The sequence below is a fragment of the Cheilinus undulatus genome, linkage group 21, assembly GCF_018320785.1.
Source record: "Cheilinus undulatus linkage group 21, ASM1832078v1, whole genome shotgun sequence".
In the NCBI taxonomy this organism is placed as follows: domain Eukaryota; kingdom Metazoa; phylum Chordata; class Actinopteri; order Labriformes; family Labridae; genus Cheilinus; species Cheilinus undulatus.
The window spans coordinates 10,097,438-10,111,978 of record NC_054885.1 but is presented as its reverse complement, the minus strand read 5'-3'; the positions used below and the strand labels follow the sequence as shown (position 1 = coordinate 10,111,978).

Here is a 14,541-nt window from a genome sequence, read left to right as displayed (position 1 = left end):
ATTCAATACTTGTTCCTCCTGTCCCTTTCTTTTTGAGATTTGAGGCCAAATAAGGAAAATGTTTGGCCTAATGTGCCAAATTTCAGAAACTTCCATCATGATTGAACCTGCTACAAGAACAGAAAAATACTTAAAGACAATGCTTCGTAGCTGTATCTGGATGTTTTTCTCTCTACACATCACTGTTGAAAATCCTCTCATTGATCATCTATTATAATAAAGACACAGACACAATAAAAAGAAGAGTGCATGCTGCAGTTTTAATGCATAGTCTGTATGATTTCTGGACACTTGTGAAAGTAACAAGAAACTGAAGGTGGTGGACATTGCTGTCCTGTAAAGCGACGCTTCTCATTTGGTGGGTTGGGAACAGAAAGAGGGTCACAGAGCTGTTTTCGATCATAAATGTGTGACCCTTGAAATTAAACCTTGAAGAATTCCCATGCTCTGAGTGTGAAGGATGACCCTTATTTGACAAACTTCTCTTTGTCAAAGTCAGAGCCAAGGCATTGCAGTAAGAGTTGCATTTTGGCAAAAATTTTCTGTCGTGTCAGCATTTTCTGCGCTGGCATCTGCAGAATGTCACCCGTGCTACTCCCTTTGACGAGAACTCAAGCTTCAAACCTCAATAACATTTTATCTTCAAGGTGTCTTAAAATGTCCCTGGAAACTGCTAGGCCATAAATAAATGGGAAAATAAATCGAAAAAGCTGATTGCACATAGGTTTCACTGTGATAATAAGAATCCTTTAGTGTCTGTCTCTACATCATGAGGACACCTATCAGTTTCTTTCATGCAAGTGTGAATTCCTCATCCAAGAGCTGAATTGTTTAGTATTTGAAGAATTGCACGTGCACTCACCAACTTTGCTGAATGTTGGGCAGTGTTCGTTTTGGCAGCTATAATAAATTTATTTTGTATCTTTAGATTAAATTGTTCATTAAATTTACCCACATTTTAGTCGTTTAGCAGAAATGAAACTAACAGGACCGGCTAGGCATTTCTTGGTGTTGGTGTTCTGCAATCCAAGATTTCACAAGTTTCCTCCATGATTGAACCTGCTGTAAAAAAAAAAAGGGACATACCTCCTTAAATATAAGGCTTAATAGATACAGTACTGTGCAGAACTTTGAGGCATGTTTGCATCTCATCTCTTTGTAAATTTGGTTCTGGACATAGGTGATATAGGCAGTTTGAATTTGAATTTGAATTAATTTATTTGATCAGGGACAATGCACAAAAAAAAAAAAAAACACTAATGACATACAATGATAATATGTTATGTGCCAGGTTTTAGCAAAATCAGTCAGTCAATCAGTCTTACAATGTTATTTAAAAAGGAGCCACACTGTCTCTCACACACACCTACACATTACCACATATACACAGCCACGCACACACCCTCACACACACACACACACACACACCCACACAGCTCATCAGTGTGTACAGGTTTGTAGTGAAAGTAACCACTTCTTGGTCAGGCGTGTAAACATGTTATAATTTGTGCATGTAATAATATCATTTGAAAGAGTGTTCCAAAGGCTCACTGCTCTGTAAGAGAATGATGATTGTCCAAATGAGGTTTTGCACTTTGGAACACGGCACTCGTCTCTGACTGTTGCCCACGTACTACGAGACACTCTCTCAGACGCAAGTGCAACAAAATCTTTTAATGGGGGGGCAACTACGTTATGAATTATTTTAAATACAAAAGAAATTTGATTAAATTTGATCAAATTTTCGAAACTCAAGATTTTATATTTGGTAAGTATATTACAATGATGATGTAAATGGGGCTTTTTTTAATCATGAATTTTAAGTGCACTTTTATACAAACATTCCAATGGTTTTAATGATGTTTTACACGCCTGAGACCAACTTACAATGTTACAATGTTACAATGTCATTTAGCAGACGCTTTTCTCCAAAGCGACGTACATTTGAGAGCAAGAACAACACAAGCAATGATCTAGACAAGAAGAAACAACATCAGTAAGTGCCATCAAGTGCTTCAGGTCCAATTGGACGCAAGTGCTGCCATGTAGAGTTTAAGGCAGAGTACCTAAAATATACGTTGTTTCTGGAGTTTTTTTTTTTTTTTTTTTTTTTTGTTATTAGACAGCAACAATGAATCAAGGAAAATGTGGGATCACTAAACGCCATTCATTAGACTTCACAACAACTATTTACCAAGTACCAAGTGCTGGATCATTCCCAAAGAGCTGGGCAAAGAAATCCCAGAAGTAGAGCAGGACAGTGCGAGCTAACTATAGTTGGGAAACTCATTCAACCACTGGGGGCAGCAGTGGAGAATAGTCTGGCTGAGACTCAATCTACTACTGGGGACAACAGTAGAACATGCAGTATAAAAGATGAGGAACAATCATTGTGTTTAAATAGGTATTTGATGCCTCAGTAGACAAGGAATCTCTAATGTGTTTGTAATTCCTAAGATTGAATTTTAATGTATTACCAGTTTTTTTAATGTGGCTTTTAAAACGAAGATTTGAGTCCAGTAATAGACCTAAATATTTAGTCTCATTTACATTTTTAATTTTTTTGTCCTTTTACTACAATTTCTGGAATTTGTTGGGGTTTACGTTATTTGTTAAAAACACTGAGACAGTTTTATCAATATTTAGGGTGAGGCAGGACTTCTGCAGCCAATTTGCAACTTTATGCATTTTGTTGATCAGGTGGAAATGGTCTCAATAGTCAAAGCTAAAAGTAGAAACATGCAGAAGGAAATTTGCATTATATTGACTCGTGTTTTCTCAAAACCTTAACCATCATTAGAATGTCTGTGGAGACATAAATATGAGAGAGACATGAAACTAAAAGGATAAAAAAATATATCACAAATGTGTTTCAAAATGCACAAAAATGGTATCATTCTTCACATTTTCCCATACTGCATTATCTGAAACTGGCCTGGCAAAAGGTTCCAAAGCACATAAGAGACCGGCAGCGATCACACAGATAAATAATGATCTTAAATAGTAAGCTTTAAGCTGTTTATTTTGTAAATACATGGTCAGACTTCAGCCACATTGGATGGATACAGTAAAACATCATGTTAATCAATCATACACATAAAAGTGACAGCAAAAGAAAATCAACATTTCTGAAGTAAAAACTCAGCTGTAACTTTAACATCTTGACAGGTTGCTAAATATGAAGCTTCAAAGACAAATGTCTTTCTACCAAAGGAATAAGAAATGATAAGATTTTATTTACAGTGGGGGTTTCCACAACAGACATAAAAAGCTGAGACATTAAAACTCCTGTAATTTCTTTAATCATCAAACCAAGTCATCTGAAGGTGGTCTGGGTCAGCAAGGCTTTTTCTGCAAGCCAAGACACTGTCAGAGCCATGATCTTTTATTTTATGATATAAAACTTACTTCATTAATACTATACTATGTACATTATTACTGTTAGTAATAGGATACAGTGGTGGCAGGATTAAACCCAAATCCCAGCGCTGTTGCCTCACCTTCTACCCATATTTCCTGTCTTTCTTCAGCTCCTCTAATAAAGGCAAGAAGTCCAAAATTGCCAACCCGAATTTGTATGTAGCTCTTGTTTGTTTAACTCACATGGCTGAAGGAAGAGAGGAAACAGACTTGGTGGCAGCTAGCATCCCTGACTCAGCTTGAGTAAGTGATTGTTCATCACCTTCAATCCAACAACTATGAAAGGTAAACTTGTTTTACAGTTAGAGAACTGCTGCAGATTGTAATGCTGGAATACCCCCCTCCATAGAGGGCCATGGTCCACTCAGGAACGCTCCATGTGAAGGTACAATGGCAGAGTTTAGTCACAAGAATATAATACAAGGAGAAACAAGAGACGTTCCAACCAAATATACTTACAAAAAGTGAAAACTCAATCTAATTGAGCTTGCATCTAAATGAAGATCAACAAATCGCTGCATTTAGTTAAAACACTTTATGAGGACTAGGGTCTGCTGAGGTATAGCCAAAGAAAAACTTTGTTTAGTTTGTAACTAAAGTGGAAAATTTTAGAGACATCTGGTCACATTTAATACTTTGAAACACTCGTATCAAGTTGAAAATGTTTTTCTGTATATTAGTTATTTACACCTTGGCTGCCTCGTATGTCCACCCTCATGTATCAGAGTAAATATCAAAAAAAGTTCTCAAAAATGCAGTGACCTCTTTTTCATTTATTGGCTTTTTATTTTTTTTCTAGATCTCCCTCTTTAGATATAAAACTTGCTGTTGAGAAATGAAATGTCGTTCTCTAATGTTCGCAGACCTTTAGTTGCAGAATCATGGATCTTTTCCAATGCATCGAGCTCTGAGCGCCAAAGTGCAGCTCTGGCTCTGATGGACTCTGACACTTCAGTGTTATCGACTTTTGACAGACTATAGCTTTCCCTGCGGATGAAAATGAGATCCATGATGAGAAACAAAATGTTGGTCCCAATACTAAAGGCCATAAAAAACTCTGAGAGGCTGAGCGGCCCTTTAAATGCTGTCATTTCAGTCAGCTTCTCTTCTTTATACAGCCAGATATCAAAGGCAGCATCAACAACTGATTTAATAGTGTATCCAAGACTAACAGCCTTCATACCAGTGTCTAACCAACGACAACTACAACAATCCGTATCATTTCCCTCTGTTTCAACATTCAGAGTAGGCATCTCCTCCAGAATATTCTGGACAGACTTCACATCTTTCATGAAACTCTTGAAGACTTCTTCAAACTTCTTTTGTTGTTTGCAGATTATAATGGTCTCTATGAATATAAAGAGTAAGCCAATGATGCTGCCGCCAACACTGCACGCCATCCCAGCAATTGTAAAATCAAGAGACACCTCAGCTGTTTCTGGAATTAGAGAGAAACCAATGATGGAAAGCACATTTCCAATGAATGTCACCAAGCTACCCCCTATTTTACTTCTTAATATAGCCCTATTCACGCAGTCAAGGTTATCAGCAGTCTCCTCCAGGTTTTTCAGATTCTGGAGCATCTCGTTCTCCTGCTCATTGAACTGGTCGATAAAATGAGGACGTGGACCATCCCTGAACAAGAACACCAGCCTGAAGTCTGGATCCATCCTGATAAAGAGGGAAAATCAAATTAAGGTAGAATCATGACTATACATGTCCTAAATCCAAAACACATTCTTTGTTTAAATTTTCTCTCATAGAAGGAGGAAAAGTAAAGCTTATCTAGGTGGGACTTGTAGCCCCGACTGTAGCAGTGTGTGGCCTAACGTTCCAGAGTCCCTAACAGTTTTTTTGGACTTTCCAGTTAATTCAGTAAAAATACACATCTTTTTTTTTTTTTTTTTTTTTTTTTTACAAAAAAAGGAGAAAGAAAAGCTTCAATAATTGAAGTATGGTGTCTTAGGGGAGTGATGAATGGTACTGTGACCCAGGAGAGTCTGATCTGGGACCTGGAGTCTAAGAGCCCAGCTAACCACCATCTTATGAGGGCAAGGATAATCAACACATACTGTCAAGCAGACTGTTTTCTGGGTGCACCTGCCTCATTTACATGTGTGTAAATTAGGGAATACTCAAAAATCCAGCACAAAATTGCCCTTATGCAAATAACTCTCATTGCAAACAGCAACTCATTTACAATGGCTAGCACTAATGCCACAGGCAGAAACAGTGTTGCTGATGAACACTACCCACACACCCATGTATTAAATCAGCTCAATTTGGTTAGTGGACTTGAGATTGTGCTGCACTTTTCTGGTTATCTGACCTCTCAAAGCTCTTTATTCACCACACGTCACACTGACCCATTCATTCCACACTCACACACTGATGGAGAAGGCTGTGATGCATTGTGGCTGTTAGTATTAACTAGAGGTGCGATGAGACCCATGTACGCGGGCGTCCTGTCTCTCCCCACTCTCTTCCCTGTTTCTGAGTCTATCCACTTTCCATCCTGTATTAAATAAAGGCATGAAAAGGCCCAAAAATAAAACTTAGAAAAAAACAAAACTGTACAACAGACTGAAATATAAAGAGCTGCATCAGTAAAATTAAATGATTCTTGAAATCTGTCAATAACACTTTTTTTTTTCACTTCAACAAGAAGTCTTGTGACGTTTTGATCTCGCGAGATCTCGTCACACCTTTAGTATTACCTAATCCCATCCATACACATTCATCTATTTCATTTATTCATGTGACTCAGACCATGATCATGAGTGTATAACTTTCCAGCAGTTAAAACTATTGTTCTGTTTACATTACCATAAGTGATAGATGTTTTGATTATGTCGGGACGTTTCTTAGAAACATAACAGGCCACTTTATTTATACAGAAGGTACCTTAAGTGGCTGGTATATTTTATTTTATATATGTATATCAAACAGATTACTGTAATGATGAACACTATATTATCTCTCATCTTTGCGGTTTGTTTTTGATTAGAGTTTCCCAATCTCCCAACTGTGTGTGGTGTGGACAGGGTTTGCTATAAAGTGCAGTTAACCCTAATGTTTCATTTTCACTTTATTGATCGTCAGGACTGGTACGCCTTGTCGGTGAGTGACTATATGCTGGCATTGCTAGTGTCCCAAACAAGAATTAATGTCACATGAACAATTGTAAACTTCCCTTGGTTAAGTCTGGGATTTGTTTTGTGTTTACATTGCAGGTTTACAACCTAACTAAGGTCTAACTACCTTTGTAACCATCAAGCTAACTGATTAGTGTCGGGAGGCTAATGTGTGGACGTTTGTTGTGTGTGTGCAATAAACGTAAAGAGAGAGACCTGAGTTGTTTCTGCCGTACTTGTTCTGATAACCTTCCAGAGGGGAGTTTATTAAGCTATAGTAGGTAGTTTAGTAAAAGTCTGGACAATGAGTATAGAGATAAAACAACATACAGTACAAATAAAAAAGAAGATTGCAAACATCATGGCAGAAGTACAAAATTACTCAAATAACGGGAGGACATATTTCAAAAAAAGCATCAAAACTAATTCACAAATGAATTTAACTTGGCTAATTTCAACAACAAAACAAATTTAAACATGAATGATAGTTTAAATAATAGTCTTTTGGATATTTTTTTCTCTATTATTAAATTATTAATACCTGTTGTCACATATCTGATACATACTTTTATGATACCTCTATCTAATCAATATGCTCAATAAATTACTCAAAAAAAAAAAACGTACAAATACAATCTGATAAATGATAAAAAATGTCCTCAAGTGGATTATCAGTTAGCAAAAAACACCCAATGAATAAAATGAGAAACTAAAAATATAATTCTAAAAATTTATGGAAATTTGGATTTTTTTTTTTATTTCAGTAGAAAGTTAAATGAACATTTCAGTTCCAAAAAATGGAATTTTCTGGCTATTATTTGTGTTTTCATGCGTTACTTGGTTGAACAAAAGATGATAGCTGTGACAAAGAATATTATCATTACAGAGGTCTCAGATCCTTTGTTTTCTATTCAGCTCTTTATCTCTCTCAGTGAACTGAGGATTCCTGCTGTTATTGAGTCTAAAATTGCAGATAGCTTGACTGTACTTTACGTTTTTAAATAGAGACTACTCCTCCAGTTTGATGCCTTGTTTCAAGTCTTCATATAAATCACATGATTTCTGAGCTTACTTGCCACTTTTGAATGAACTGATCTTTGAGGCTTTGTTCAGTAGTTAGTTTATACACCACTGATGCAGCAGTAGCAGCAAATTGTGTGCAGAAAGTGTCTTAACGCTCTTACAGTCACATGTGACTGTAAGAGCTGGGAATCTAACCACCAACCATCCGGTTGCTAGATAACCTACTCTACCCATTGATCCACAGGTATTAAATTAACTCAGTCTAGATCCATGTACCACAGACACTGTCTGGCATGTATGTTAGGGTATGACCCACTTTAAAAAAACAAAAACATCCGTTTTGAAAATGTGTTATTACCCAGATAAAGTAATGTGCATTTATTTTATGCATGTAGAGTGCTGGCAGTTTTCAGGCCCCTGGAACATCCACAGCAACTCTACTACCTGCCTTGGTGGTGCTCTAGGTTGAGCTTTCTTTTTTTTTTTAACTAAGTGATGTAAAACAGCATGTCTCAGTGGAGGGGAGTTTGTCCGTAGGTCTGACATTTCATCAGCTCATCAACACATTTATTTCTGATTATCACTTTTTAAATTTTTTTTTTATTGACTTCCCTTTTACATCTTTACCCTCTTTTTGGTTAAAGAAGGGTGTGTGGTGGTCATCAAGAGAGGCTAGGCGGCTAGATCATTATTGTTGAAAGAAATTATAAATAAAATAAATAAAGACACAAATAAATAAATAAACTTAATAAATAAAAATCAATCTGATAATGATATTAATGGTGATGAATGCATACTGTATGTTAAATATTTACCTGATTGCAGCAAGTTTATCAATATGATCAAGCATCCTTTGTACCCCATCATCAGTCAGATCCTCATCCAGGATAACATCAGTGTGTTTGGGAATTGTCTGGAAGAGATTACTGCAACTAACAAAAGACAAAACAAAAATAAAAATATGGTTTGAGAAGTATTCTGACACTTTTTTCTGTAATCCTTAGGATTTTTTTTTTCTTTTAGTGAAGATTTACTGAAACTTTTATTCATATTTATTATTTGAAATGTGTGAAATAATGTTACAGTAAGACCTAAATACCTCATCTCTAATTCCCCACAGATGTTCTCAGCAGTCTGGATGTATCTGTCCAGCTGATGCATCAGTTCTTCCACATTATCAAGTTTGGGAAGGAAGAAGGTGCTTGCATCTCTTTTGAACTTGAGGAGCTGAGGGCAGATTTGCTGTACAGCAGTGATGAAATCCTGAACATGCTCGAGTCTGATCCCATCTGGCAGGTTTAACACCTGGTTCCCTTCCTGGAACACGTGGAGTGAGGTGACCGCCAGGTTCTCCACAGCCTCCAGGAAGACATTCAGCTTCTCCAGGCCACACAGACTGTCTCTCAAGACAACAGCCAGGTCCCTTTCTAGCTTTGCACGCTTTGTTTTCACACTCTCACACAGCAGCAGAGTCAACTTGTTCCATACATACACCAGAATGGCCCATATTATTTTATATTTACTATAAAGATCACAGATGCCAGGATCAATCATGTTGAAGGAGTTCTTTATTTTCACCATTGTGAAAAACTCTGCTCTTCTTGCACCCAACCACTCAGAGGAGCTTCCACAGAATTGTTTAACTGTTTCGATGTAGATGAAGGTTTCTATGACGTACCAGGACAAAGCATCCCGAGTTTTTTTTCTGTAACACAAAAACATAATTGCGCTATTGTACTGTATTTCACTCATAAAGCGTCTGTGTTAGCCAGTTTTATTTGCAATGTGAGCTTCAGCAACTTGCTAGCTATAGAAAATTACACAGTTTGGGGCAGAATGAATAATAATAATAATTATATAATTCACAGCCTATAGCATGCACAATGTTTCTGCAAGTAGCTCATATCTTACTCAGAGCTCTGTTTTCAAACATTTAATTACATTTCCTTCTCTTAAGCAAAATTGCTACCACCAACCAAATCAGGATGATGATTCAGAGACAACATGAAACAAAGAGTAGTCATGCTAGAAAATAAATGAGAGCAAACACCAGAGAAAAAGGCTGACAGTAACCAGAGATAAGCCAAACTTCCTGTGCCACAGTCACTCTAACTTACCTTGCATTCAGCATTTTCTCCTCTAATGATATCTTCCTCTGTCACTGATCTAATTGTAGCACCTGTTAAAAAAAGAAAAAAAAGTTTTAAAAAATCAGTTAAATAATATTGGTAGATCAGGGGGTTGAAGGGGAATTTATCACCAAACTCTCATTAAAAGATAAAAATGCAATCAAAATTAAATCTTATGAATCCAAATTTTATCAAAACAAGGGGAACAAAATTTTAAAACACCTGGTCTAACTGTTTCCTCAGCTTCTTTTATTCAGCCCAAATGATATTTCCCTGCTTATGTTAATCTGCTGTCAGTGTAAATAAACAGTGAGTGGTGAAATCATCAGTAACAAGGTAATTAACTGAACTTTACTGTTGGACAGCAGATATTATCTGCACCCATAGATAAATGTAAGTCTCAAGAAAGTCATCAAAAATTATTATAATTATTGTTATTGATCACAGAGAACAAACCAGCCAGTAAATTTCTCAGCTCATCATCCTCATTGTTATCCCACCTTCTAAAATTATCACTAATATTATAAGAAGATTGGTGTCAAATTTAAGTCACAGCTTCAGCTTAACTTAAACTATCTTAGCTGATGTAACACTTTAAATGTCAGTAGAGTGTAAACTCTGTTGGCATATGGAGCTAGAAGTCAAATTAGGCTACAGCAAGATTTAAGAGTGATTTCCTGTCTTAGCAACAACTTCCTGTTTAGTCAAAATTTTCTGCATTGAAGTGAGACATCCTTCATTGAAAGTGACAGAATTTACTCTGCATAATGTCAGGGTTTTAAGTCTTTTCTGACTACATCTGAGATAATCATGCTCAACTAAATGAGAGGAGTACATCAAAATGTTATTCCTGGTTGACTCCATCAAAATATCTTCATGTACAGGTACATCTCAAAAAATTAGAATGTCATGAAAAAGTTCAATATTTTTTGTCACTCATTTAGAAAGTGAAACCCATATACTATATAGACTCATTACTCATAGAGTGAAATATTTCAGGCTTTTATTTCTTGAAATGTTGATGATTATGGCTTACAGATAATGAAAACCCAAAATTCAGTGTCTCAGAAAATTAGAATATTGTGAAAAAGTTCAATATTGGAAAGTCATGGTGTCACACCGTAATCAAAATTAACTCAAAACACCTGCAAAGGTTTCCTGAGCCTTTCAATCAGTGATACTCAACCAGCAGCTCATGTGGCTCTTAGTAACCAGTTGTGGCTCTTTTTAAGGTGTTCCTTTAAAAAAATCTTCTTTTATAAAGATGAAAACTCTTAACAGTAAAGACTCATTGCAATAAGTCATATCAATAAACCTAATTCCACACAAAGAAGACAGACTTTAACTGCCAAATTCAGATGAAAACATTTATTATTACCGTTGGATGTGCGCTGGACAGAGGGACATGCGTAAAAGAGCGCAAAGGAAGTCCACTGATGTGGCGTCTCTTCAGTGAGTCATTCAGTATTCAGTATTTTTCCGTTTTGTTAATTTTCTTTTGACAAAATAAACCACTCAGAAAATGTATACCATGCTCATGTTTGGTATAATCTTTTTCTGCTCTACCTCAGCTTTATAAAATGAAAAGTATATATACTTTTAAGTTTAATTTACTGTATTCGATATAGGTCCTCTATTTTCTGAGAAAATGTCATGTAAACTGTAAACTGCTGTGCTGCCTTTAGGTGTTGTCTTTTTTATCATCTAATCAAAAAAACATATTTATATATTTGTTTATTTATTTTGACAGTTTTTCATAGCCTCTTCTGTCAAACTTAAACAGGGAATCTATTTGTGTGCGGTTGCACCACAGAGATGAAAGGTTCATCCAAGCTAGTAGAGGATAGCTTCCAAACTGACCAAAATACTGTTATAGGATTGAAAGGACATTTTTGCTTCCTTTTAAATTTGATTGTAGAGTTTGTTTAATTGCTGCTGCCTCCGTCTATAAACAGAGAGTGCATGAAAAATATCAAAGCATTTAGGTGACAACTAAAGCACAAACCCTAATTCAACAGCTGGTAAAATCCTCAGCTCCTCAACCTCTGAGATATCCCACCTTTCATAACTTTCAGCAATATTTTATGGAGGACTTTACACCTATAAGAGGACAGGTGTGATAGTGATGTTATAAATTAAGATTCATTTAAACTATCCTAGCAACACTTTAAATGTTAGTAGTAAACTCTGTTGTTGCTAAAACTCAGACTAGGCTACATTTGGGCTTATGCATGGTGCATAAGTTCAATATCAGCTGCAGCCCACAGCAGATGATTATTTCAGAGCCAGACATTTGTTTTGAGAGTTTCTCTGCTGCCATCTGCAGGAGGTTTACAGACACACATGGAACTGTGGCAGCTGATGGATCAGTTATTTATTCATAAACTAAAGAGTTACGACCCTAAAGTTGAACCTTGTAGAATTCCCATTTTCAAGTTTTGACAGATGATTAATTTTTTTGTTTTTGATGCACCACTCTTCACATTAAAATCAGATCAGAGCCAAGATATTACATTTGAGACTTACAGACTAAAACAGTTCCTGTTTTAGCTTCATATTCCTGTTATGTGCTGTAGGGCACACCTTCCTTAAAACTGACAGAATTTACTCTGCAGAATATTCAGTGTTTTAAGTCTTTGCTGACACACCTGAGATAATTATGTTCAACAAATTTAGTCAACAGAAACTTGGAACTTTTTCTGTCCAGTTTTACTGAAATAAGTCCTCATATTTTGGTCATTACTGGCTGTCAAAAAAATAATTTTCTACAATTTCTTCAGTGAGTAATATTGCAAAATTCATACAAATGTGAAACAGTCATTAATGCACCATTTAAACTTAAATGACTATCAGACATAATGAAGAAAACACTGACATACCTTCAATGCTCCCACCTCACCTCTGTTTGTTTTTTGACAGTTTTTATGCAAAGAGGAGAAATATCATGGATTTGAACATCCAACACTCCAACACTAACATTTTAGTCTCCTTGACAAAAACTTAACATATTTTTCATCAGAATTTTTATCACCAAAGAGCTATTTTTAGCTGGACTGTCTTCGTTTTATCATGGAAAAAGGTAGTTGATGAAATCAACACTGATGTTGTTCAAACCACATAATAAGCCAGTTATTTTGGATGAGGAAGAGAATAATTCTTTTGCATTCTGTCCAGGCACTAATAACTGTTTTGGTTGACTCTCCTACAGCTGTAGTGTTTTACCCAGAGATTTGAGTGGTGGAAATTACCTTTCTGTAGAGCTGTCTCAGTTCCTTCTCTTCATCGGTCTGCTGCTCTGTAAAATGAAATTAAGATGATCAGATAGGCGTTTCTTATATACCTGTGGTGTCATGCCCTTTTGTTAAATGTTTCAATCATCTTTCTTTCTGATATTCAATACTTGTTCCTCCTGTCCCTTTCTTTTTGAGATTTGAGGCCAAATAAGAAAAATGTTTGGCCTAATGTGCTAGAGTTCACAAACTTACATCATGATTGAACCTGCTACAAGAACATAAAAGAACTTAAAGATGATGCTTTAAAGCTATGTTTGGATGTTTTTTCTCTCTACACATCAATGTTGAAAATCCTCTCATTGATCAATGATTATAATAAAGACACAGACATGTTGAAAAGGATGCCTGCAGCAGTTTTAATGCATAGTCTGTGTGATTTCTGGACACTTCTTGGAGTAACAAGAAACTGAGGGTGGTGGACAACGCTGTCCTGTAAAGTGATGCTTCTCAGTTGGTGTGTTGGGACCAGAAAATGAGCGTGGCTCACTGAAAACACTGTGGCAAAAAGTCCATGATATCACAAAACCCTGTGCTGACATACAACCATCTGTTTCATTTGATTATATTTTGCCATGATAGCGAGAACATTTTGTTTTCTCAACATCTCAACCCTGACCATTACACCAACAGAGACTGTAATGACACTGTACACAAATACATGGACTTGATAAGGAGTTAACCCCCCTTTTTGCAGCCATTACAGCCTCCACTCTTCTTGGGAGGCTTTCCACAAGATTTTGGAGTGTTTTGTGGGAATTTCTGCCCATTCATTTAGTATGATGTTGAACAAGAAGGCCTGGCTCACAGTTTCTATTCTAGTTCATCCCAACAGTGCTCAGTAGGGTTGGGGTCAGTCAAGTTCTTCCACACCAAACTCATCAAACCCTGTCATAATAGTCCTTGCTTTGTGCAGTGGGGCACAGTCATGTTGGAATAAAAAAGGGCCTTCCCCAAACTGTTGCCACAAAGTTGGAAGCAGAGCATTGTCCAAAATGTCTTGGTATGATGAAGCATTAAGACTGACTGTCACTGGAGATAAGAGGGCTAGCCCATTCCCTTTAAAAACAGCCCCATACCATTATCCCTCCACCAAACTTTACATTTGGCACCTTGCAGTCAGCCAATGAGTGATGTGAGGCTTGCATGCAGCTGCTCGGTCATGGAAACCTATTCCATGAAGTTCCCGCAACACTTTTTGTACTTACATTAATGCCAGTGGTAGTTCAGAACCCCTCAGCTATGGAATCAGAGTGTAGGTGACTTTCATGCACCATGTACCTTAGCAGTCGTTGACCTGCTCTGTGATTATACGTGGTCTTCAGCTTTGTAGCTGAGTTGCTGTTGTTCCTAAATGCATCCACTTTCTAATAATATCACTTACAGTTGACTGTGGAACATCCAGCAGGAATGACATTTCATGAACCATCTTAACGCAAAGGTGGCATCATCACAGTCCCACACTTGAGGTCACTGAGCTCTTCAGAACGGCCCATTTAGTATCACAAATGTTAGTAAATGGAGACTACATGACTAGGAGCTTTT

General features: G+C 36.7%; 1 protein-coding gene across 1 annotated transcript; it reads right to left on the bottom strand.

Moving 5' to 3' along the window:
* Positions 1–3,014: 3,014 nt before the first annotated feature.
* LOC121503620 lies at positions 3,015–12,995 on the bottom strand. The gene is made up of 5 exons (XM_041778112.1): positions 12,955–12,995; positions 9,695–9,756; positions 8,677–9,282; positions 8,393–8,509; positions 3,015–5,091 (listed from the first exon to the last, which is right to left on the bottom strand). The coding sequence occupies exons 2-5, from the start codon at positions 9,706–9,708 to the stop codon at positions 4,230–4,232; spliced, it is 1,599 nt and encodes a 532-aa protein (XP_041634046.1). The 5' UTR covers positions 9,709–9,756; positions 12,955–12,995; the 3' UTR covers positions 3,015–4,229.
* Between the last annotated feature and the right edge of the window lie 1,546 nt (positions 12,996–14,541).